The sequence below is a fragment of the Lampetra fluviatilis genome, chromosome 2 (assembly GCF_964198595.1).
Source record: "Lampetra fluviatilis chromosome 2, kcLamFluv1.1, whole genome shotgun sequence".
NCBI lineage: Eukaryota > Metazoa > Chordata > Hyperoartia > Petromyzontiformes > Petromyzontidae > Lampetra > Lampetra fluviatilis.
In genome coordinates, this window is record NC_136276.1 from 23,066,037 (window position 1) to 23,093,152 (window position 27,116).

Sequence of the window (27,116 nt, forward strand, 5' to 3'; positions counted from 1 at the left end):
CACCCTGCGTCCTTCCCTGTGGAAGAGATATGTGGATGACACTTTCGTCATCTGGCCACATGCCATCCCAGCATTGAACCACTTCTTGGACCACATCAATTCTAGACACCCATCCATCAGATTCACCATGGAAGTGGAGAAAGACGGTAAACTACCATTCTTGGATATTCTGTTTGAGAGGAGTCCTGACGGTTCCTTGGGACATTCTGTCTACAGAAAAGCCACCCACACAGACTCCTACTTGAAACCGGATTCCCACCACCACCCATCTCAAAAGAACTCTCTCATCAAAACGCTATACCACAGAGCACATGGCATTTCTGACAAACACCACCTGACCGGTGAATTAAGACATGTACATCAGGCCCTCAGGATGAACGGATACTCTGACCGTACTATCCGCCAAGCTGTCTCTCCCACCACACAGAAACAGCCACATGAAACTCCGACCAAAACCATTACGTTACCATACATAGCTGGCGTGACCAAAAAGATCTCCAAAATTCTAAGCAAACATAAGATCCAAGTCCGATTCAGTACAGTGCATAAAATCCGTGATCTGATTCCATCTGTGAAGGATGTCGTTCCTGACTTACAGTATCCTGGAGTCTACAAATTGAGTTGCATTTGTGGTGATTGCTACATTGGAGAAACGAAACGTCATGTTTCTGATCGTGTCCGCGAGCACAAGTCAGATCTGAAACACGGCAGAACTGATTCTTCTGCCGTGGCCGATCATTGTTACAACTCGGTGGGCTCTCATGAAATTGTCTTTTCCGAGACCAAGGTTCTCTGCAAACCTCCCGGCTACCATCAAAGGTTTGTACACGAAGCCATACAAATATACAAACACAGACATAATTTCAACCGTGATGATGGGTACAAACTTAGTAATCATTGGAAAGATGTTATCAACCACGCAAAAAAGACTTAATCACAAAAATTTTTGGACCATCTTATCTGACAGGCACTATTTTACTGTACTTTACCGAGTGTTAACATCCCCAGTTATTTTAACAGTACTCTCTTCATTGTTCAGCCAGCATTGGTATAAACATGGGCATTTTCGTTCTTTTGTCTATCATGTGTATCAGACCCCCCCCTCCCCCTCTCTCTCCATTGTGTTGGCGTGTGCAGTAATTGGCCGCTTGCGCACAAGCGCTTCCACGTCCGTCGCCCACCCTTTTGGCCTCGCCCCCCCCCGGCCCCCCCCTCCCTCCCGATACGTTCCATTCATTGGCCACCATAGTCTGATGAGCTCCCCCTAAGTTTGTACCCATCATCATTTTCGTTCTTTTGTCTATCATGTGTATTAGACCTCCCCTCCTCCTCTCTGCCCATTGTGTTGGCGGGTGCAGTGGCTGGCCGCTTGCGCACAATCGCTCCATTGTGTTGGCGTGTGCAGTAATTGGCCGCTTGCGCACAAGCGCTTCCACGTCCATCGCCCACCCTTTTGGCCTCGCCCCCCCTCCCTCCCGATACGTTCCTTTCATTGGTTACCATAGTCTGATGAGCTCCCCCCTCCCTCTCCCTCCCCCCTCAACTCGCTTTTAAGGGATTACATCTTGAATCATTACCTCACTTGATACAGCTAATCTGGCTGTGATGGTCCCACCTGATGACGGAGACTTGTGTTGCCTCCGAAACGTCGTGATTTTTGTTTTTATTTTACTTTCTACGTGACTTTACCGAAAAAAACCTAAGAAGATGATTCCTTGCAGTCACGAAAGCTTCAAATCTAGAACAAACTCACCCACCCACTCACCACAGTGCAGGTCTCAACAAACACCGAATATGCTGGTGTCAGGGTCGGGATCTAACCCACGACTTCCTGTATAGCGCAGAAAACAAATATCTCAACCACACATCATCTGCTTCACCACCAGCATGTTTGGGGGCGATGACGTAGCCTAACCGTGGCACATTTGCCGCTTGTTTTCAGAGGTTGACAGTTTGAATCTGGCTGGCCGTCCTGGTTATTCCTGCAGGCGTATTAACCTACAATGATGACGGGGCGGTGCAGGGCACTGACCACATACTGTGGCTGTCCCCCGGAGGCCGCGGTTTGGCGCTGCGTGTCCTGGTGAGCGCGAACCAGCAGTTGCACAAGTTGGGGGATGGCACCGTGCTCGCGCAGCGGCGCATGGTTGTCTGGCAAGAGCGCCAGGTTACGGATGAGCCCCACCACAGCCTGCATGACACAAACAAAGATTGTCCGTGTACAGGCCAGACCTCGGTTAGCGCGACCCTGTAGAATGCCAATTCATTAGAGCCCTTTGTCCTGGAGATTTTTTTTTACAAAAAATGTAAAATAATAAACATTTCAACGGCGCTAAGAGCGAGAACACGCAGCAGCGCCAGCCGAGGAAATGTACCTGCCCCATCATTCACTCAGCCAATGAGTGTGACAATTCGATTGTCACGATTCCTGCTCAGGATCACATTTAAAGATACATAAATAAATCTATTAAATTTTCCAATGTTAATAAGAGTATGTTTAGCCAGGTGAGAACTCATGAGACTAGGCTAGTCTCAGGCTCCACCCAAAAGAAATCTCACCACAGACATTTTAGCTGAGGGCATCACTAAGACCTGGAGCGCAGCAGCTCTAACCTCGTCTCTCCCACCACTGCCTTGTAGGAGTACAATAGAATGCACTCGTGAGTACTGGACATAACACTTATTGATGTTATAATAAATGATTATTTTTATTCACGAAAGGTTTATGATCTGTATTTTTATTATTATTAGCGCTATTATCGATACCTGATGGAAGCCCTCATATATTGCTCATACGTAAGAAATAATGCTGTCAAGAACGCATACCCACATATAGAATGGTATAACGACCCCTCTTTTAGCGCCGATTGATTAGTCCTCACTTCTCCAGGAGCGCTAAGTGAAATCTGCCTGTACCCGGAAAAGACTCGCCGAGTCTGAAGGCCCTATTTCAGGAGTGTCCTCCCAAGTTTTCATAGTCAGGGGCAATGTTTCTACGAGTTTTCCCCCATTAAGTCATTTTGTAAGCATTGAGATGTTTGGCCATTTATATCCGGAGTAAAGTCATGCCGAGTAGGGGAAGAACACACAAACTCTGCAAAGGCAGGAATCAAACCCAGGTGGGTGGCCCTTCTTGCCTGACAGCAAGCAGGGCCACCCACCCACTGCACCATCCTGCCTTGTAATCCTACACATGTTAGGGCAAGTGCTGTTCGCGAGTAGCACCTATGAAGACCTGCACGGCACACGTGGGGATGGGTGGCTACACCCGGCTGCCTTTGTCTCTCCAGTGGTGAAGTTTACACACCACACCACGTAGTCATTTAAGGCTGAGTCGACCTAGGAGAAGCCAGGACCAATTAAAATATTCACCGCTGTTATTGGTCATCAGTAAGAATTGAACTCGAATTGCCAGGTTCATAGCGCAGTGCGCTAATCATTGCAGCACCACTTTCCACAAATATATAACAACCGTCATTCACTACTAAGTGGTGGTGATGTCACTATGGCACTTGAACCAGGTTAAGTGCACTTTGAGGCCACGTGAACTTTCGAAGGCCGGCTGGCAGGAGGTCACGGAACAGACCCAGGTGCCATGGGTTGATTTGACTGAGATGACTGGCCGTTGCACCAACTGTGCTCTTCACTGTGACAACTTTCTGAAATATAGCTGCCTGGCACTCCGCTCATTGTGAGCGCCAGTCCTCTGCCTTCCACTGTTGTTGGAGGGCAACTGCCTCCAACTCCTCAGTAGCATCTTTCACGGACCTCATCCACAGAGGCCAAACTTGACACTGCTGGTACCAGTCGTCAGCAAGTCCACTCGGCTCCACTTATTTCTGTATCACATCAGTCCACATTTTCTCCAGCCCGTGCCGCACCCATTTAGCTGTTTTATATTTACGCACACAAACACAACTGTAAACACTGTGCACTGTGCGTGAAAGCATTGGAACCTTGATGAGGGGCCAGCGTGACGGGGGCTGCAGCAGCTTCACAGTGATGGGCAGGCCGTAGTGCAGGCGTACAGCTTTTTGCGCCAGCTCGGCATCAGGGTGGCGGCTGGTGAGGTGGCGCAGTGCGCACACAGCCGGCTCGGTGATGTCCTCTCGGTCTCCGGCCTGCAGCACCGTCTGCACCAGAGCCTCGATCCCACCGACCTGCGCCGCGCCCATGCGACCGCCACGCGGAGGGGAAGCGGCAAACAAGCCGGTGAACAGCGGGCGAGTGCATGGTGTGCAAACGCGATGCCACGGCTACGGGCATCTCAGGAGGTGACTAAAGATTTATGTGCCTTAAAAAAACTAGTTTCAGATGATGGGTGTCACCACCCACTGACTGGGATAGTATTAATTTTTTTACATTAGCGATTTTCTCGTGAGTGCTGACATTAATAATAAGAGTCCAGTGGACGGAGCCACCGACAGTCAGAAAGTGAAGATGCCGGAGAAGTGCTGTGGATTGCAGCTGCAAAAACGTAAGGTAAGTCCTCGTTTAATGCGTTCCTGAAAAGTGCCGTGTTAAGCGCAAACATTTTCCCATAAATAATGTAAAGATAAAGTTTGGTCAGATACAAAGTAAGCACACGCAGTGAGATGGCAGGACAAAAAACTGAGGGTATGCCACCGCGTTACTGTATCATTCCGCGTATCGTACCGCTCAACCGCGCAACTCAAGAAAGTAGTTAATCATGTCAACACCACGTGTTCAGGGAGAACTTGCCGCACATGTTATTAAAGAAACTTGTTGGACTACATTTTCAAAATCGAGCAGCATCACAAATAAACATGTGCTTCATGGTCATACATGACTTTTTAAGACTATACTGACTTACAACATATTGTACCGATGATACTTTGACACAGTTTTAAACAAAACACCACATTTACTTGATGTATCTGGTCGTGAAAATTGTACTTCCAATTTAATGGCGAGTGAACTTAAACAATAACTGGCGTGTTATTAAACGCTTGTACATCATGTGAGCATTTAATTTGTTTGGCTGTGTTGGGTGGTGGAGGGCCTGCCAAGGCAGGCGCGCCGTCACCACCATCACACGGCCAAACAAATTCATTGCCAGGTGTAGAAGCATTTTATGCACCAATTGTTATGTTAAAGCTTACTCAATGGCGAGCCGAAAATCAATTCTCACAAGCACATTTATAAATCCGATAACGCGATGTTTAATTTGAAACTGTGTGAAGCAAAATCCGGGAGGAAGTCAGATGAACAATTATTCTAACTTTTGAGATTTTTATTATTTTACTTTCACTTCCTGTATCTTGTCCTGATGATGCTTGTACACTTGACAATTTACTTTGTTTGGCTGCATCAGATTGTGGAGACTCTTAATGACACAGATTTGGTCAAATCATTACGTAGTGGCCCAACCCAAAATATCAATTAGGAATCATAATTATTGGCTGTTGGTACAGTCAGTCCTTGCTTAACGCGTGGTGTTCACACAACATGTTTTCGCTATCATGCAGTTCTCCCATTTGGGAACACTTTTCTAAAAACGGGGTCGAGCACTGTTATAACGTTGGAACGCGCACCATTATAACGCAGAACGTGCCCGTTATAACGCAGAACGTGCCCGATATAACGCGGAACACGCACCATTACTTTCTTGAGTTGCACAGCTGAGTGGTAGAGTAAAATAGTACGCAGAATGATACAGTAACGCAGCGGCGTACCCTCAGTCCTGCCATCTGTGTGCATAGTAGTACATTGTATCTCGCCAAACTTAATTGTTACTTTATTTACAGCGAAACTGTTATCAGTTAGCGCGGTTTTTTCTCTTGACAAGGCACTTGTTAGGAATGCATCCACCACCGCGTTAAATGATAGACGCCTGTATTTTGTATATTTCCTGGTTATAAAAAAAGGTCCTAGATCTATACGTAACCTAAATAAAAATCTACATTGACCAGACGCTGAACCTACCTGGCATACAACCATCTTGTTGCGGTAGTTGTTGCAGGTGAGGTTGGACAGGATGCCGGCTCCGCAGGTCACGACGTTCACGTCATTAGATCCCAGCAACTGCACCAGCGACTGCAGCAACCCCTCCATGTTCTCCTGCACCACACAGCAACACCGCATCCACGGGTCAACAACATCTCCTGAACAACAATTGGTCACGTCTAAGGGCACGTGCGCAATCGGCAAAAAAATCACAATAGCGATAGTGATATCAAAAGCAATGCTTCAATAGAATTACCTCTTTAATTTGGACCTGTTTCGAATATTAGGTCTCATCAGCAGGGCATGGGCTGTGAAATAAATTCTGCTGGATTGTCTGGTATGACAGGCAAAGGCCACCAGTCGGTTTTGTACCCAATCAACTTTACTCATTGAGTCTGTCACTCACGTTGAGGACTGGGTCAATCACAATGATTGTATTAGTCTCGTCAAGACTGTGTTCAACCACCGCAGGTCGCAAAAAGTCACTTACTCATTCAGCCTCTCATTCACCCTCTCTTGACTCACCCAGTCAACCACTTACTCACTCAAGAGCCACTCACCCACCCACTCACTACACTGCTTCTTCTGTTGCACTATGCGCAACTTTGGAATTTCCTCCCACAGTTTATTTCCCCCAAGCTCTTGCTTAATTCTAGAATCGTATCAACTCTTATCGAGTACAACTTTGATCATGCTGTTTGTACTTGTGTAATGTAAGTGCCGTCTGTTGTCCAGCAACGGCAACTGCGGTGGACGAGCAGTACACACAGCGGTGAGCATAAACGCGGGTGTGTCGGCAGGGTGGAGGAACTGGGGCAAGGGTCATGGAAGACCCCATCTGGAAGCCCCTGGAACCCGCTAGTGGGTTCGAGAAGGGAGGCGCGGCCAGGGCGGAGCCAGGTCGCGCCGGGTAGCATAAAAGCAGCTGAGAGTGGGAGCTTGTGACTGCCGGTTCTGGGAAGTGGACTCGTCTCATCGTCACTGTCGTCTTCGCCGGCTTCGTCGCTGCAGTCTTCGCTAGATATTGCGCGGCCGGATAGTTGTTGTCCGTCTTGGTCGGCGCCGTTGGTGTTACACGGCCAGGGTTGTGTTAAGGCTAGGCTAGACGACTACAGAGAAGGCGAGGGCGAACCTGTGAACCTGAAGGTGTTAATAAAGGTACTCCTGTAAAACCTTGTCTCCCGCTCCGATGACACTACACTTGTATACTTTATACAGGTATACCTCTTTTAGCGCTGCCTCTTATAACGCTGTTTCGTAATAACACTCTTTGTCCTGGAGGAAAATTCCTGGGCGGGTCAGCCCATATATGGATGAAAGGAGACATGGCATTGTCTGTGGGGGTGTGTCTTTGCCCATATCTGGACTTGTGGAACCTCAATCAAGCTGTTTATTGTATCCATTCTGCTCATAGTTGAACCGACAGCCATATTAGAGTATCGATTTATCGAGGGTTAATCACTGCATCGATTCATTTGTGATCCATGGATCGAGTAGTGTCATTCGTTAGTATAACTGCCTTCGGAACGTGTGTTCACGGCAAACGGTCGTTAATCATACGCAAGCTCCGACTGAAAACACTGGTGAGTACATAACTTATTGGGCCTTTTTTAATTACCATTAAAAATTACTATTTTTATTTATAAAATGCTTTAAAACATTAATCATGTGTACAGTATTATTATTAAGGCTATTACCGATACCCAAACTGAAGCCCTCATATGATCCTTATGGCGGTACCCCGGGGTACCATATAAAACAAAATGGCCGAGGCAATTAAATATTTTATTTCTGGGACACTTTTTTGCTGGGGTGTGGCTTAACTCCGCGACTGGGGTACCAATCAATCTGAAATCAGTGCTACTCCGCGATGTCGAAATGCCAAACATTCGCATTAAACATCCGTTATCGAAAAATTCAACTTTGAAAAGTGCATCGTGTACGGCTCGTCAAGGTGAGTAGATTGCCGTATCGCCGACCATCAACAGACTAAAAATTACTGCATCACGGATATTATGCGAGAGCCGGGGAACTATGGGGTACCGCCATAAGGTTAATATATCGCTCGTAGGTTAAAAAAATATATCGCTGTCTGTACGCATATCCATTGGAACCATGTTGTCATGACCTCCTATAGCGCTGTTTCGCAAAGCACTCCGTTTACCAAGAACGCATCCTGAGTTCTATAAGAGGTATGCCTGTATACTATATGTATATTTATTAAGATTGGCTTGCTTACCTTTTCTCTATTTTGCACTCCTATCGTTTTTGTATTGTTTGTTGTGAAAAAGAGCTTCATAGCTCATCGGATTCCTCCTCCTCCAGTCTAAATAAAGATTTTGATTCTTGTTGCTGGCCACTTGACTTTTGGGCAAATAAAAGTATTAGCGTTTCACTGGTGTGCAGTATAAAAAAAGCACACTTTTTGCAATAATTGTTTATTTTCCTGTGATTCGCATCCCCGGTCAGAAAATCTTGCGAGGTGCGTCAAAATCAGTTCTCATGGTGTTAAAGCAGTCAGAAGACGATTGTTATGAGCGGCTGAACACGAAGCGTCACGGTCTGTTGCCGTATAGCACCCAGCCTGATAACGACTGGCTCTGTGTTCCAAAGGCAGATTCGACTCATGGCCCAGATAGTTCCCCGATTCATTTCCAGAATCATTTCTTGGCGGACGGTGGCATCAATAGATTATAACTCATGTTACACATTCGAATGGGGAAGCAGCTGCTGAATCTAAGGAAACTTCTGATGGGGAGTCTGCAGCTCACTCAAGGGCAACAGCGACGTGGTCAGACTGTTTTAGGAGGACCGGTGTGTTATGCTGCACAGGTGTACCGCCAATGTCAAAATGTGCTTACGAAAAAAAGTTATTATGCAGGAAGCAAATAACTAAACAACTAGAAAAATACACACAAGGATCCTTCATCTGTTTTTACCCAAACATTCGCCGGCCAAAGGATCAGCACCATGGGCACTTAGCAAGCTGGCCGCACTGACCTGCTTAGTGGCAGCATCGGAGAGATTGCGAAGGGTCCACAGGCAGTTCTGCATGAGCCTCTGGCTAGGGCTGTTCAGGTGAAGACCCAGGGCTTGCATGCCACCTGACGCCAAGAAACACATGACATTATGGTGCTGTTATGGAACATGTATGTAGATATCAGTGGCGGCTCCTGCAAAAATCTCTCAGGGGGGGCAAATGTCTGGATGATTGATGAGGATAAGGTCCACCCATGCAATGGATAAATTAACAGCTTAAGCATGTAAAGGCAACTTCACTTCTTTAATATTAATGAAAAATAAAGTGACTCTTACAATACATCTTGTTTGTTTCTATACTCACTATTAAAACAAACCACTCAAGTTTATTTTATTAAAGATTCCACTAGGTGGCGACAAATTATATTGTTGGATGAAACGTGCTAACGTATGATGACGTAAGCACGTATGATGACGTAAGCACGTTAGGGCGAGCCCTCCCGGAAGCCATAGAGAATGCATTGCAGCGCCCCCGTTCAAAAAAAAACATCTTTGAATGTAAGTCTATGGGACCACTCGGGGCGATTCTCAGCTGGAGGGAAATCGCCCAATAAGAGGCGGTACTCCACAGAACGTAGCATGACGCTGATTGGACTATATCCAGAGGCACAGTGACGGCTAGCGTGACTCTGTGGTTGAATGACATTGGTGGTGCGTCGCCCAATCGCCCTAATGAAGAAACCGCCCCTGGTAGATATATATGTACGTCACCTATATTTAAACACTAGCTTTACTGCCCGGCTTCGCCCGGCCGCCTTTGTCCCCCCAGTCGCGATGTTCACACACCACATCAGTTACTCGTTTGAGGCTGAGTCGACTTAGGGGAGGCCCAGGACTAGTTCAAATAATCGTCACCGGTGGTGGTTGTGAGCGGGAATCAAACTCGGGTCGCCGGGTTCGTAGCGCAGCGCGCGAATCGCTACAATCGCTACGCAGTCGCTGCCCCCCCCCCCACACACACACAGGATAAAGACAAAGATCCCCTGTGTAGCCTGTGAGACTGTAGGGGGCAAGTGCTGTTAGCGAGCACCTATGAAGGCCGGCACGGCACACGAGAGGGTAGGTGGCCAGCACCACGCCCGGCCGCCTTTGTCTCCCCAGTGGCCATGTTCACACAGCACACCAGTTACTCGTTTGAGGTTGAGTCGACCTAGGGGAGGCCCAGGACCGGTTCAAATAATCGTCACCAGTGGTGGCCGTGAGCGGGAATCGAACTCGGGTCGCCGGGTTCGTAGCGCAGCGGGTCACATGACAGATGTGACATCACAGCTCACTTGCCGTGTAAAAAAATATGCATTATTGAGCCGCCCCCCCCCCCCCCCCCAAAATACAAAAGTCTATTTTTATAATTTTTGGTGTAGTCTGGAAAGTACCCACATGGCAAATTTCAAGTTTGTTGCATGTCGGGAAGTACGCTAAACATTTTGAACACACACATAATCACAAATATCCCATTAATATATAGAGATTACCAACAAAACCACCACAGGTTGTATTAAAAATGTATGGTAAGCTCTCGCTTAACACGCTTTGTTCACACAACACGTTTTCACGAGAACACGGTTGTTCCATGAGGGAATACTTTTCGCAAGATGTGGAACACCCCCTTAACGCAGAATGCGCACCATTATAACGCGGTTTCTGAGCGGTCAACAATTAACTACTTGCTTGAGCTGCGTGCCTGAGCGGTAGTGATACAGTATATAGATACAGTCAAGCGGCGACGTAACCTCAGGTATTTGTCCCACCATCTCACTGTGTTTGCATACATTGTATCTTGCCAAACTTTTTTGTTACATTATTTACGGGGAATAGGTTGTCGCTTAACACATTTTACGCTTAACGTGACACTTTGCAGAAACGCATCCACCATGTTAAGATTCCAAAAGACTTACTGTATTATGAACATTCAGAACGTATTATAAACATTATTCTACTGTTCGCGCTTCAACTACCACACACAATTCTCAACACTATCCTGGATTAATAACAGAAAAACAATCCAGACAAGTGTAGTGACACAGCGTTGACTGTTGTACAGTAGCTGCAACTGCAGGTGGACACTTAGCGCACACGCTATTGAGCATATACACGGGTGTGCCGGCCGGGTGGAGGAACTGGGGCAAGGGTCACGGCAGACCTCGTGGGGAGGTCCCTGGAACCCTCTGGTGGGTTGGAGAAGGGAGGCACGGCTAGGGTGGAGCCAAGCCGCGCCAAGGGGAATATAAGCAGTGGAGAGCGAGAGCTCCGGGCTTCCGGTTCTGGGAGTGGACTCGTCTCGTCGTCGCTGTCGTCGTCGCCGCCGCCTTCGCCTGATCATTGCGCGGCCGAACAGTAGTTGGCTGTCTCGGTCGACGCCGTCGGTGCAACGCGGACGTGGTCGTGTCTGGACCGGGATGTACGGCAGCGTGGTCGTGAGAGAGGGAGCCGGAGTTGGTGGTGTGAACATAATAAAGGAAAGACGGTGCCTCCTGCGACAACCTCGTCTCCGACTGAGGGTGTGTGTGACGCACGCCACACGCACACACACACAAGCCTCGAGAAGAAGGAAGAAGAGACCTGCGAGACTACACAAGTAGAGTTGGGTGTAGTTGGGAGTGTAGTTGGGAGTGTGGTTGGGAGTGTGGTTGGGAGTGTGGTTGGGAGTGTGGTTGGGTTGTCGTCAGAGCATAGTTTGTGTGTAGTTGGGAGTGTAGTCGGGGGTGTTGTTGGGGTGTGGCTGGGGATGCTGGCGTACCGGCCTCGACGATGGCGGGCTTGTTGCTGGGGCACACGGACAGCACCTTGAGTACACGACTCGTGGTCCATAGCAGCTTCTCGTAGGTGTACGTCCTCATGATGTGCACCAGCCCAGCCGGACCCCCACTTGCCAGGATTATCAACTGAGAGCCAAAGCCAAAAACACAGCTTTGTCACGAATATTTATTTATTACAGGCAGAGCTCGCTCAGCGTTAATCAAATCGGCGATGCGTTCCCGACAGCGTTATTTATTTCATATGAGCAGTATATGAGGGCTTCATTGGGGTAACGGTAATAGTGCTAATAATACAGATGGTAAACATTCTATCGTAAGTAAAAATGTCTTACGATAACATCACTAAGTATTATGTACTGTACTCGCAAGTGCATTCTACTGTAATGGGATCAAAGTTGGAGCTGCTGCGCTCCCAATCCGGGTCTTCGTGATGCCCTCAGGCTAAATGTCTGTGGATAGGTTTCTTTTAGGTGGTGCCTGAGACTATCCTGGTCTCTTTTCTTTCTTTTCCCAATGTGGCTACATAGCAAAACAATCGTGAGCACAAATCGTAATAATTATATTGCGGAGGGGTACGTTTCTTTGGTCGGCGCTGCCGTGTGTTCTCACGCGGAAGTGCTGTGTAGATATTTTCATTTCAGTTTTTTTTGTAAAAATTTTGCCAGGAGAAAGAGCACTATAACAAATCAGCGTTCTACGGGGTCGTGCTAAACGAGGTCTGCTTGTACTATGTTCGTTTACCCGGGAAAGCCTCTCTGACTCTCACGAGTTAATTTAAGGAGGATCCTGCCAAGTAAAAAATATATTTTTATTTGATCAGATAAAGACCACTAATCTACATAGCTGTTTTTCATACGTCACCTGGCCACACATGATAGCTTAACAAAGTGGCTTATCTTGACTGAAAGCTTTTGTAACTGCAGGAATTGATATTCTTTGGGTCTTTCGGTAAAATCACGTAGATAGGTTCAAAGAAAATAACAAAAAACTATGACGTTTCGATCACAACACAAGCGATCGTCATCAGGAGTAAAAAAGAGGAAAGCTGCTGAGGCAGACTGTTTTAAAGGTTTAAAATGGGTGTAGAGCCCAAGGGTCATAAACGAAGTGGGCGGGGCTAGTGATGTTAATGTGAGAAATTAGCATGTTAATGTAAGATCGGAGGGCAACATCCACGATGAGGGCGCGGAGGTGGCTATGTTAATGTGAGAGATTAGCATGTGAATGTAAGATCGCAGAGCTGCTGCCACGTCGGCGCGAGAGGTGACTGTGTTAGTGTGAGAAATTTAACCTGTTAATGTAAAATCAGAGAGCCGAAAATAACAAGTAACATCGGAAGCTAGGATGGAAACATCACAGCCAGTTATGACTTAAACTGGTTAATAACGTCCTTCCAATGATTGCTCAGTTTGTACCCATCTTCTCGGTTGAAATTGTGTCTGTGTCCATATATATATGGATGGCTTCATGAACGAATCTTTGTTGATAGTCAGTGGGTTTGCCAAGTACCTTCGTCTTGGAGAAATCAATTTCGTGTGAGCCCAAAGCATTAAAACAATGATCAGCGACGGCCGAGGTATTGGTCCTACCGTGTTACAGATCTGCCTTATGTTCAGGAACACGGTCCGAGACATGTCGCTTAGTTTCCGCAATGTAACTACTCCCGCAGACACAGCTTAGTTTGTAGACGCCGGGGTATTGCATGTCAGGGATCACATCCTTCACAGATGGGATCAGAACCTGGATCTTGTGTTTGCTCATGATTTTGGAAATCTTTTTGGTGACCCCTGCTATGTATGGCGAGGTGATGGTTTTGATAGGGTCCTCAGATGGTTCTTTCACGACGGTTGGAGTGATAAAATCGGTTCTAGCTAAAGGGTTGAATTTCCCAGTCACCCCTAAACACATCCCAGTTGATGATATCATTGCCCAGGTCGACGTAGCCCTTAAGGGTTTGGGACACATTACTGCAGATGTGGCAAGATCGGAAATCGCTGCAATCCTCAAAAATGCTAAGACACCTATTAGCAACATCAGTAAGGATGAGCGCTTTGAGCTTTCTCAATTGTTAAAGAGAGAGAACATCGTCATCCTCTCAGCCGACAAGGGCAATGCAACAGTCATCATGGACAAACCCGCATACAATAACGAAATTCAGGACCTACTTCATGATGGTAGCTCTACCAAAATTAAAAGAGATCCCACCATCCGCCTCGTTATGAAAAACAACAAAATCATCATTTATTTGACATCTTTAATTGAACCAACCAAGCGGTTTTCCTTAAAACCCTCTGCTGCTAGACCCACCAGATTGTATGGCTTACCAAAAATCCATAAAGAAGGTACACCCCTTTGTCCTATCGTCTCCACAATTGACTCACCTACCTACAAACTGGCCTGATTTCTGTCCGAGATCTTACAACCATTCACTGGTAAGACCACCTCAGCTGTACTTAACGCAGCTCACTTGATATCGTTAATTAAGGACATCTCACTATCTCCAGGTGATTTGCTCGTTAGTTTTGATGTAGTCTCTTTGTTTACCAAAGTTCCTGTGCCTGACACCATTGCAATCATTGAAAATTTGGTCCAACAATGGAATGAATGCTGATGTCCCGGCCCTAGTGAGACACTGCCTCACCAACACGTACTTCACCTAGAATGGAACATTTTACAAACAAGTTGAAGGTACCCCAATGGGTTCTCCTTTATCTCCAGTTGTAGCCAATGTTTTCATGGAAAATTATGAGACAGATGCTATCCAGGCATCTACTCTATGTCCGTCTTTGTGAAAGAGGTACGTAGATGACACGTTTGTCATCTGGCCACATGGCCGACCAGCTCAGAATTCCTCATTCACATCAATATCATACACCCGGCCATCAAATTCAACATGGAGGTGGAAAAGGATGGCAAGTTACCATTCTTGGATGTTTTAATCGAAAAGAGACCAGATGGCTCAATGGGACACCGTCTACAGGAAAGCCACCCATACGGATGCCTACCTAAAACCTGACTCCCACCACCATCCATCCCAGAAGAATTCCCTCATCAAAACTCTACACCATAGAGCTCCTTTCCAGTGTTGCCGCTTGTTCGAAGTGGACAGACCAAGTACTACGAAAGCACTTGCAAATGGCAACATCACCCCTCGCACTTTTCCTCTTTTTCGCCAGCCAGCCCAGGCCTCCCAGCATACTGGAGCTGGCTTCTCATTATTGCTGGGGACGTCGAATTGAATCCAGGCCCGTTTTTCCCTTGTGGCAGTTGCGGCAAGAATGTCACTGAAAATTATATCCAATGCAACGGTTGTAAAGCTTGGTACCACAAATACTGCACTACTTTAGCCCGCATCCCCAGTTCAAATTCCGGCTGGTTCTGCAAATATTGTACATCATACACTCCAACAACTCCACCTTGCACAACCACACTAACACCACCATCTCATCCATCGCAACCACCGTTTCAACCACAACAAAACATCCACAACAAAAACGACCTAAAAATCCTTCAACTAAACATCAACAACAAATCTTTTGAACTAAGCACCTTTCTACAACAAAACACCATTAATATATCTTCTTGGTTCTTTCGGTAAAGTCACGTAGAAAGTCACATAGAAGGGAAGTAATAAAAAATAAAAATAAAACATATACAAACACAGAGACAATTTCAACCGAGAAGATGGATTCTGGCTTAGCAATCAATGGAAGGACGTAATAAACCATTTCGGATCTTAACTGATTGTGTTCACGTTTACGGTGACTTTCAGACCGCGTGCCACTCACTGGCATTGTACTCTCCGCAGGGAATGGATTCTTTGCTCCGCTGCAAGTTTCCTTACCACTACTCTCCCATTGACATATTTCGTTGCTTCCTCTTAGTATCTTTCACACGACGGTCAATGGTACAGTGTATAATAACAAATAGTATAAAATTGATATGCTTAATATAATGTACATAGTAATATATAGTATCGTAATTGTATAGTGAATATACAGCTGTGTGATATACATTAGGGTGGGTAGAATAATACATAGTGTAATATTACAATGTATAAGGTATAGGGTGGTTTATAGCAACACAGTATATAATTTAATGTTGGGTTTGTCTATGGCAGTATATAGTACGGTGTAGACTCGTGTGATGTAAGAGAATAAAGTTTAGATGGAAGCATATTATATTTTTTACGACGTAGAATTGTAATGTATTACTTACTGTTAGTAACTCAGCTTATTGTAAAGTATATTTAGTATACTAATGATACTATGTAGTTTATACTTTAGTTGTTTACGTGGTGGTTTTAGTTACTGCAGCTACATACTATTAACACTCCTTCCCTTTATTAATGCTACCCCTATCCCCTCCCTTTGATGCTGCTAATCCTGCATAATGCACAGGCATAAGTAGTACAAATCACATACCTGCTTTTCCCAAATCCCCTCCCTTTGATGCTGCTAATCCTGCATAATGCACGGGCATAAGTAGTACAAATCACATACCTGCATTTCCCATAAATATGCTAAATTCCTCTTGATATGCAAATTCTTTTGTCAAGGCGCCCTTTCCCCCCCTTCCAACCCAGCTTAAATATATGCTCCAAGCATGGTGCTGTTTCATTCAGACGCTGTCGCCTCGACAGACCTGGTTTTCACCTGAAGACGGCTGCTTGCGTTGTGGCCGAAACGTCGTGAGAATTATTTTATTATGTTTTATTTTAATTATTTTATTACTTCCCTTCTAAGTGACTTTACCGAAAGAACCAAGAAGATGAATCCCTGCAGTCATGAAAGCTTTAAATCGAAATTTAACCATTAATATAGCCGCCATACAAGTAACAAAATTAAAATCAACTTCTCGACCGCCCAACTATCAAAATTTAACTTTGCTCCGTCGAGACCGACCAACAGCTGGTGGCGGTTTAGCTTTTCTCATCCATAAAAGCATTCAATTTGAAGAAATTAAAATCCCATTGCCTCCTTCTGATATCACCACAGAAGCCTTAAGCGTCCGTATCAAATCCCATCTAGGCCCACTCACTATAATCAATGTCTACATCCCACCGACCAGTTCATGCCCTCGCAACTATCAGTTCAATATAAATCAACTTTTACCAAACAACGACTCAATTGTTATTGGAGATTTCAACACCCACAACAAACTTTGGCACTTTTCCCTTTCAGATGCACGTGGCAACCTCATTGCCGATATCTTGAATGGCTCCCCCTATGGGGTACTTAATGAAAAGATGCAAACCAGAGTTCCGTCATCTGGCCCTTCATCCTCACCAGATATCTCAATAGCGTCAAGAAACCTGCTTTCATCAATCGACTGGCAAGTCTTTACGGCCCTTGGATCCGACCACCTACCAATTGTGTTGACCCTCAATGCCGCCAAGCCTCCACAAACTCCTAAACCGCTTGTATTACAACTTTAAAAAAGCTAACTGGACACTTTTTACTTCAGAATCAGAAGCATTATTCGCCGACAACATCAACCATATCCACACACCTGCACATAACTCTGAAAAGATTTTCAGAAACATCATCGCAACTACCACCAAGCACACCATCCCAGCAGGTTGCTACAAGCAACACCTTCCCTGCCTCCCTAAAGAAGCCTCAATGCTAATGAACCTACTCTGAGGACTGAAAATCCTACATCGCCACAAATCCCAGCCTTCAATATTGAAATCACAAAACGAATCAATCAAGCAAAAACAGAACGCTGGCACGAGCTTGTTGAATATTTTGACCATCGCCAAAACTCATCAAAACTTTGGAAGACCATCAAAGCTTTAGACAGACACTCCAAACCGCCTCCCAATTATGCAATCAATTTCAACAACAAATCTGTCAAACAACAATAACATCGCCAACCACTTCAACAAACGTCTCATCAGTCATCCCACACTCTTCTAATAAATCCGCCCGTCAAATAATCCGTCAAATCAAGGAACTACCTCTAAACGGCGCCCCCCAAGTTACCATTGAAGAGGTGAAACTAGCTATAAAAAAGCCAAAAATTATTCCACAATTGGCCCGGATGGCAGCGCTATGCCCCTTCTCAAACACCTCGCCCCCTTGGCATAAAGTTTCTCACCTCCACCATTAATGCCTCACTACAGTGCAACCGGCACTCCGGCCATCTGGAAATCATGGACAATCATCCCACTTCCAAAACCCGGCAAATACCTAAATCAAGCAACATCCTACAGGCTCCCTACTTTGCTCATCAATCAAAATTTTAGAGGCCCTCATCCTTCCAATCATCACCACCGAATTAACTCCATCGTCTCACCAACATAGCTTTCGCCCTGCACACTCAACAACAACAGCTCTTCTCAACCCAACCACCCAAATTGCAAACGGTTTCAATGGGAAAAAGCCCCCATCTCACACTATCGTCGCCTACCTTGATCTTGTTGTGCGCCTTTTGGCGTCATCTGGTCCAACCCATGTGAGACTAGGCTCTAAGGAAAGCCGTCTCGGGTGTGGACCAATCAACTTCAAGGACAGTGCATACATTATCAGAGTTGTGTTTTTTGTTTGCATTATGACTGCAGGTATTGTGGTATATGCAAACATGACTCCTCGTAAAAAAGGTGTCAGTTTTGTTGCCAGATAAAAGGGTAAAAAACCAATTATCATATTTTTTACTGGCAAATGAGGTACCAATGGTGCTTTCGACACCGTTAACCACCTCACGCTCATCAACATCATCCAGGGTTCTACGCTACCATCAGGCCTTGTTTGCTGGCTTATAAATTACCTAAGGGGCCGCCAATCACGCACTCCCTTTCGTAATATTCAATCCTCCTCACGAAACATTCATGCAGGAGTACCCAAGGTTCCATATAATCCCCAGCGCTGTTCAACGCCTACCTCCACTATCTACCAACCCCTCCAAACGGAGTAGAAGTAGTCAGCTATGCCGACGACATCACAGTTTACATTTCTAATAAAATATACCCAAAATGGAAAACTCCATCAACTCGTATCTAAAACGGCTTAGCACTTTTCAAGCCAATAGATCGCTTCAACTCTCAACATCCAAATCAAGTCACCCTTTTCACACCTGATCCTCATAAATCCAACTTACTCCCAACGTCATAATAATCAATCAACGCCTCCCACTAACAAAAACCCCCAAAATTCTAGGTGTAACCTTTGACACCATGTTTAGCTTCGCTCAACACGGCAGAAACGTGCATGCAAAAGTTACCAAACGAAATAACATCTTACAAGCTTTAGCCGGCACATCTTGGGGTCAACAAAAGGAGACTTTACTCCTAACCTACAAAGCCATTGGACATCCCATCATTAATTATGCCAGTCCCATTTGGTACCCAAACCTCTCCTCTACAGGTTACCAAAAGCTCCAAACCTCTGACAACCAGGCACTTCGCCTAACTACAGGATGCCACCTTATGGCGCCCATTGACCATCTCCACCAAGAAACCAAAGTTCTTCCGATTCAAGAACACTGCAAGCTTCTCACCGATCAATATCTGGCTTCATGCCACTCGACAACGCATCCTTGCACAAAGCTACTCAAAGCCCCAGCTCTGCCAACGTGCAATCTACTTTAAATGCTCTTCCACCAAATAGCACCACCAAATAAATTTTGAACCACTTGCACACCACTGCCACCATGCACTGCCTGAACGCCTACAAGCCCAATGTCGTGCTAGGGGGTTGGCCCCCACCCATAGCAGACGACGAGAAATCCCTGACCCGGGCAATTCGCATAAAAATAGCTCAACTCCGTTCAGGTTACTGCTCCATGCTAGCCGATTACCAAAATGGAATCCACCCAAGCAATGCCAGAAGACGTCTCCCATTTTCTCAGTTGCCCAAAACGCGGACCAAAAATTAAATCGATTGATCTCTGGTTAAACCCTTCCAAAGTGGCGACACAACGCCACCTATAAACAGAAAGTGCGAGGAAAACAACAACAACAACCATAGAGCTCGCTGTATTTCCGACCATCATCACCTAGCCAGTGAACTGGAACACGTACTCCAAGCTCTCAAGACGAATGGATATTCAGACTACACAATCCGTAAAGCTATCACCCCAACTCGTTGGAAACATCTGAGGACCCAATCAAAAAAATCACCTTGCCATACACAACAGGGGTCACGAAAAATATTTCCTAAATCATAAGCAAACACAAGATCCAGGTTCGATTTAACACAGTACATAAAATTTGTGTTCTGATCCGATCTGTGAAGGATGTGATCCCTGACATGTAATACCCCGGCGTCTACAAACTAAGCTGTGTCTGCGGCAGTAGTTACATTAGGGAAACTAAGCGACATGTCTCGGACCATATTCGTGAACATAAGGCAGATCTGAAATACGGTAGGACCAATACCTTGACCGTGGCTGATCATTGTTTTAATGCGTTGGGCTCACACGAAATTGATTTCTCCAAGACGAAGGTACTTGGCAAACCCACTGGCTATCAACAAAGATGAGTACAAACTGAGCAATCATTGGAAGGACGTTATTAACCAGTCTAAGTCATAACTGGCTGTGATGTTTCCATCCTACCTTCCAATGTTAGTTGTTATTTTCGGCTCTCTGATTTTACATTAACAGGTTAAATTTCTTACACTAACACAGCTACCTCGCGCGCCGATGTGGCGGCAGCTCTGCGATCTTACATTAACATGCTAATCTCTCACATTAACATAGCCACCTCCACGCCCTCACCGTGAATGTCGCCCTCCGATCTTACATTAACATGCTAATCTTTCACATTAACATCACTAGCCCCGCCCACTTCGTTACTGAACCTTGGGCTACACCCATTTTAAACCTTTAAAACAGTCTGCCTCAGCAGCTTTCATCTTTTTTCCTCCCGATGACGATCGCTTGTGTTGTGATCGAAACGTCGTAGTTTTTTATTTTCTTTGAACCTATCTACGTAACTTTACCGAAAGACCCAAAGAATATGAAGTGGCTTATCATGTGGAAATGTATATCAGCCAAATACTCTAAATGCATACTGATTCTAAATATGGAGGGAAAATACAGAAGACCTGGAGAAAAATCCATGTGACCACGGGGAGAACATGCAATCTCTAAATATACAGGCGTCAAGGTCGGAATTCAACCCACGACGTCCCGTATACCAAGCGAGAGAGATAACATCTCGCCGCCGTGGCGTTTTCATTAAAATCTGTCAAATTTTAGACCATGACGCCAGAACACATCACGGGATCTTTAACGTCGGTTCGCTGTGAAGCAGACGGCGCACAGTAGTAGTAGTAATGTTACGCTCAATATGTGCCGCAGTGACCTGCAACGGACGGCGATCACACTCCCGCTGGGCCACGTCATCTCCACGGCACCGGCTTCGACACGATGCTTCACAAGCCCGGCTCGCTCACCTTGCTCTCCTGGTTGCCGTAAGCCAGCAGCTGCAGGCAGTCGGTGGTGATGGCGAGGAACTTGACGTTGTTCTTGTTCAGCAGGGCCACCATCTTCTGCAGGCCACCTGCCAGGCGCACGGCCATCTTGCTGCCCTCCTGATGTAACAGCAGGTTGTGCAGCGTGGTGATGGCGTAGAAAAGCACTGACTCCACAGGGCAGCTACCATCGCACGGGAAAAATCACATTCACTTTAGCCGGGGCGGTGGCGGTAGTGGCAGCTACTCAAGTGACCTGTATTTCAGCACTGTGGAGGCAAGCGTTGGTGGATCACAAGGGTGTCGTGAAACTCCCTTCCCGTGGGCGTAAATGTTGCCATACCCTGACTCACCAGGAGATGGCAGAACAGTAAATGGATTAATCTTCATCTGTTTCCATCCATATGAGGACACAGCATAGCCACCCTTGCATGCGAGGGTTTTCTATGGATACCCCGGTTTCCTCCCACAAGCATAACACCCACGAAAGGAGTAGGGCAAACAATGCAATGTAGGGTCATAGAGCTTGGGCAATTGTTGGCACTGGTACAAGCTGCCTTCGCACTTGTGTGTGGTTTCCCTTGCTGAACTAATGAACTGTCCATGGCATTAACATTTGTAACTCAACCATACCAAATCCTTTATTCGATTTATCATGAAACCATAATTTTTTATATTATTATTACTACTACGCTTGTTTACCCACAAAAGCCTCACAGTCTTAACTCTTTTTCAGGACGGTCCTTCCAAGTTTTCACAGTAGGGGACGATGTTACTACTTTGTATTGCCAATTGAGTAATTTGCAGATAATTTTTCACACTCACCCACATAATGGGGGGAGAACATATAAAATCCACACTCACACACACTCTGCAGAACGGAGAGAGCACATACAAACTCCACGCTCACACGCACACTTACACTGCAGAACGAAAGGAGAACATGCAAATTCCAACACAGAAAGTCACTCGACTTGGGAATCGAACGCAGGCCCTTCTTGCTGGGAGGCACAAGTGTTACCGATGTACCACCACCCTGCTTAACTGGAAGACCATCTCGACTTCAGAAGACACTTGAACTGTGGACCTAAACTTCTCCATCAATCTCCCGTTCGTCAGAGGCTGCACGACGCTGTTTGTTAAATCGGCTGCCCCTTGCGCGTTTTGCGTTCGCCGCCGGGCTGCACCTGAGCAGCTTCACGAGGGCTGGGATGCCTCCTGACTTGAAGATGGCCAGCAGTCCCTGGCGGTGGTGCGACAGGTTGTGGAGGGCCCCGGCAGCACAGCGAGCCGTCTCCATGTCGTTGGTGTTCTGGGCAGCGCGCACCAATGCCGCCACCATCTGGGGGGAATCCATGATGGCGTGGCGAGCCGCCTCCTTCTTCGACAGCTGATGCACCATCATGGCGGCGTTACCCATCACGACCTGCGGCGCGCACACGCACCCGCGGCAGATGAGCACAGCTCGGTTGGGACACAGAGTTATAATGTTCAAAATTGAGTATATATAGTATTTGCACCATTCCAACAGTGAAAGGCTATCACGAAGGAAGGCGCTATGTTTCAGATAGAGTCTGTAGTAGTTTCACAGGAGGAATGATGTTCCTGGGTGTCATTACAATTTAGTCACGGTGTATGTAAGAAGCCTGTGTGAGTGTATGGACCCTGTTTAAGTGTATGGAGCCTGTGTGAGTATATGGAGCCTGTGCGTGTAGTCTATGTGTGTAGGAATTATATGTCTGTAGGGAGTCTACGTGTGTGTAGTCTGTGTGTGTGTGCGTGTAATGAGTCTGTGCACGTGTGGAGGTTGCCACATTGCCTAGTCACCCACGCACCGGGTCATCATCATTGAGCAGCTTAGTAAGCTCGGGGATGGCGCGCGTCGCCACCTCGGCGTCGTCCTGGTAGTTGATGAGGTTCACCACGGCCTGCTTCAGCATCTGCGACGGCTCAGCCAGGCGCTGCACATTGGTCGGCTGCTCGGCATCGAACTGCGTGGCCGGCACCTGCGCGCCCTCCTCCAGCGTCTCTGGGAACATGGCCGCTCGGATGCGCTGGGCGCGCGTCGACGCAAAGTGGCTCTCGGCGTCTGTGGGCACGGATAAGTCGGCGGCATAAGGACCGTCATGCCACCACTCACCCACCCGTTGTGGGGATGAGTTTTATCCTTGCGGCAACCGGTTAGCAGTTGGCTACGTACGGTGCGAAAGAAGTTAAACTAAAACTAAAGTATCTTCTTGGTTTCGATTTAAAGCTTTCGTGACTGCAGGGATTCATCTTCTTGGTTCTTTCGGTAAAGTCACGTAGAAGGGAAGTAATAAAATAATAAAAATAAAACATAATAAAATGAAATAATTCTCACGACGTTTCGGCTACAACGCAAGCAGCCGTCTTCAGGTGAAGAATGAGACACTACCAAGCTAGGAGTTTATATATAAACTGGGTTGGAGGTGGAAGAGCGCCTTAACACAAAGAATGTGCATATGAAGAGGAATTTAGCATATTTATGGTCATGGAAAATGCGTAGGAGGTGGGCGGGGGGGTTTCAAAGTCATATTATGCCCATGCATTATGCAGGATCAGCAGCACCAAGGGGGGGGTGCAGGGAGTAGCATTAACAAAGGAAAGGAATGTTAATGATATGTAGCTGCAGTTACTAAACAACCACGTAGAAAACTAAAGTATAAACTACATAAAAAACTAAAGTATAAACTGCATAGCACCATCAGTATACTTACTATACTCTACAATAAGCTGAGTTACTAACAGCAAGTAATACATTACAATTCTACGTCGTAAAAATTATATAATATGCTTCCATCTAAACTTCATTCTCTTACATCAGACGAGCATATACCGTACTATATACTGCCATAGATAAACCCAACATTAAATTATATACTGTATTGCTATAAACCACCCTATACCCTATACATTTCAACATAACACTATGTATTATTCTACCCACCCTAATGTGTATCGAAATGGTTTATTACGTCCTTCCAATGATTGCTAAGCCAGAATCCATCTTCTCGGTTAAAATTGTCTCTGTGTTTGTATATGTGGATCGCCTCATGAACGAATCTCTCATGATAGCCAGATGGCTTGCAGAGAACCTCTGTCTTGGAGAAGTCAATGTCATGTGAGCCCACTGAGTTGTAACAATGATCTGCCACGGCTGAGGTGTTTGTCCTACCGTGTTTCAGGTCAGCTTTATGTTCACGGATGCGGTCCGAGACATGTCGTTTGGTTTCCCCAATGTAACTGCTACCACAGAGGCAACTTAGTTTGTAGACACCAGGGTACTGTATGTCTGGAACCACATCTTTTACAGACGGTACCAGATCACGGATTTTATGTACTGTGTTGAATCGGACCTGGATCTTGTGTTTAATCAGGATTTTGGAGATCTTTTTTGTGACCCCAGCAATGTAGGGTAAGGTGATGGTCTTGAAAGGCTCCTCAACAGGATCCTTCTTGATGGTTGGAGTGATGGCTTTGCGGATTGTGTAGTCGGAGTAACCATTAGCCTTAAGAGCTTGGCGTACGTGTTTGAGTTCACTGGAAATGTGTTCATGGTCGGAGATGCATTGGGCTCTATGATATAGAGTCTTGATGAGGGAATTCTTCTGGGATGGATGGTGGTGGGAATCCGGTTTTAGGTATGCATCCGTATGGGTAGCTTACCTGTAGACAGAGTGGCTCATTGAACCATCAGGTCTCCTTTTGATTAGGACATCCAAAAAGGGTAGCTTGCCATCTTTTTCGACTTCCATGGTGAATCTGATGGCTGGGTGTATGGAATTGATGTGGTCGAGAAATTGGTCTAGAGCAGGCCGGCCATGTGGCCAGATGACAAAAGTGTCGTCTACGTACCTCTTCCATAAGGTCGGGCGTAGAGTGGCAGTCTGGATGGCGTCCGTCTCAAATTTCTCCATGAAGATGTTGGCTACAACCGGAGATAGGGGGGAGCCCATTAGGGTGCCCTCAATTTGCTTGTAGAAAGTTTCATTCCAGGTGAAGTATGTATTGGTTAAGCAGTGTCCCACCAGGGGGGGTACCCCAGCATTCAGTCCTTGATGAACCAAGTCTTCAATGATTGCGATGGTGTCAGGTACAGGAACCTTGGTGAATAAGGAAACCACATCAAAACTGACAAGCAGGTCATCTGGGGACAGGGCAATCCCCTTGATTGTCGATACCAGGTCAGTAGAGTTTAGTACCGCAGAGGTGGTTTTTCCAGTGAAAGGCCGTAGGATTTCAGACAAAAAACGAGCCAATTTATAGGTGGGGGAGTTGATAGTAGAGACAATGGGACGAAGAGGTGTATCTTCTTTATGTATCTTTGGTAAGCCGTATAATCTTGGTGGCCTGGCTGCAGAAGGTTTCAACGAGAACTGTTTGGTCTGATCAAATAATGCGGTTGAATCAGAAATGATTTTGTTGGTTTTAGTGACGAGGCTGTTGGTGGGGTCTCTTTTTATTTTTGTATAGCTGCCATCGTTGAGTAGTTCTTATATTTTGTTGTTGTATTCTATTTTGTCCATGATGACAGTGGCATTGCCTTTGTCGGCTGAGAGGATGACAATGTCATCCCTCTTTTTTATTTGAGCTAATTCAAAACGCTCATCTTTGCTGATTAAAACGCTAAGATGCCAGCTAGCAACATCAGCAAAGATGAGCGTTTTGAATTAGCTCAAGCAAATTGAGGGCACCCCAATGGGCTCCCCCCTATCTCCGGTTGTAGCCAACATCTTCATGGAGAAATTTGAGACGGACGCCATCCAGACTGCCACTCTACGCCCGACCTTATGGAAGAGGTACGTAGACGACACTTTTGTCATCTGGCCACATGGCCGGCCTGCTCTAGACCAATTTCTCGACCACATCAATTCCATACACCCAGCCATCAGATTCACCATGGAAGTCGAAAAAGATGGCAAGCTACCCTTTTTGGATGTCCTAATCAAAAGGAGACCTGATGGTTCAATGAGCCACTCTGTCTACAGGAAAGCTACCCATATGGTTGCATACCTAAAACCGGATTCCCACCACCATCCATCCCAGAAGAATTCCCTCATCAAGACTCTATATCATAGAGCCCAATGCATCTCCGACCATGAACACATTTTCAGTGAACTCAAACAAGTACGCCAAGCTCTTAAGGCTAATGGTTACTCCGACTACACAATCCGCAAAGCCATCACTCCAACCATCAAGAAGGATCCTGTTGAGGAGCCTTTCAAGACCATCACCTTACCCTACATTGCTGGGGTCACAAAAAAGATCTCCAAAATCCTGATTAAACACAAGATCCAGGTCCGATTCAACACAGTACATAAAATCCGTGATCTGGTACCGTCTGTAAAAGATGTGGTGTCTACAAACTAAGTTGCCTCTGTGGTAGCAGTTACATTGGGGAAACCAAACGACATGTCACGGACCGCATCCGTGAACATAAAGCTGACCTGAAACACGGTAGGACAAACACCTCAGCCGTGGCAGATCATTGTTACAACTCAGTGGGCTCACATGACATTGACTTCTCCAAGACAGAGGTTCTCTGCAAGCCATCTGGCTATCATGAGAGATTCGTTCATGAGGCGATCCACATATACAAACACAGAGACAATTTTAACCGAGAAGATGGATTCTGGCTTAGCAATCATTGGAAGGACGTAATAAACCATTTCGATACACATTAGGGTGGGTAGAATAATACATAGTGTTATGTTGAAATGTATAGGGTATAGGGTGGTTTATAGCAATACAGTATATCATTTAATGTTGGGTTTATCTATGGCAGTATATAGTACGGTATATGCTCGTCTGATGTAAGAGAATGAAGTTTAGATAGAAGCATATTATATAATTTTTACGACGTAGAATTGTAATGTATTACTTGCTGTTAGTAACTCAGCTTATTGTAGAGTAT

At 45.9% G+C, this 27,116-nt stretch overlaps 1 protein-coding gene across 2 annotated transcripts in view; it reads right to left on the reverse strand.

Annotated features, from left to right (window-relative positions):
- Positions 1-27,116, reverse strand: part of LOC144944331 (catenin beta-1-like) — a 63,269-nt gene that overhangs the window by 20,053 nt on the left and 16,100 nt on the right. For both annotated transcript variants that reach the window (XM_078872424.1, XM_078872414.1), the window contains 8 exons: positions 23,017-23,270; positions 22,369-22,607; positions 21,164-21,365; positions 11,744-11,888; positions 8,968-9,071; positions 5,947-6,081; positions 3,957-4,160; positions 2,033-2,191 (listed from right to left, as the gene is read on the reverse strand). In XM_078872424.1, the coding sequence (XP_078728550.1) occupies positions 2,033-2,191; positions 3,957-4,160; positions 5,947-6,081; positions 8,968-9,071; positions 11,744-11,888; positions 21,164-21,365; positions 22,369-22,607; positions 23,017-23,270 (1,442 nt within the window). The remainder of the gene's footprint in view (positions 1-2,032; positions 2,192-3,956; positions 4,161-5,946; positions 6,082-8,967; positions 9,072-11,743; positions 11,889-21,163; positions 21,366-22,368; positions 22,608-23,016; positions 23,271-27,116) is intronic.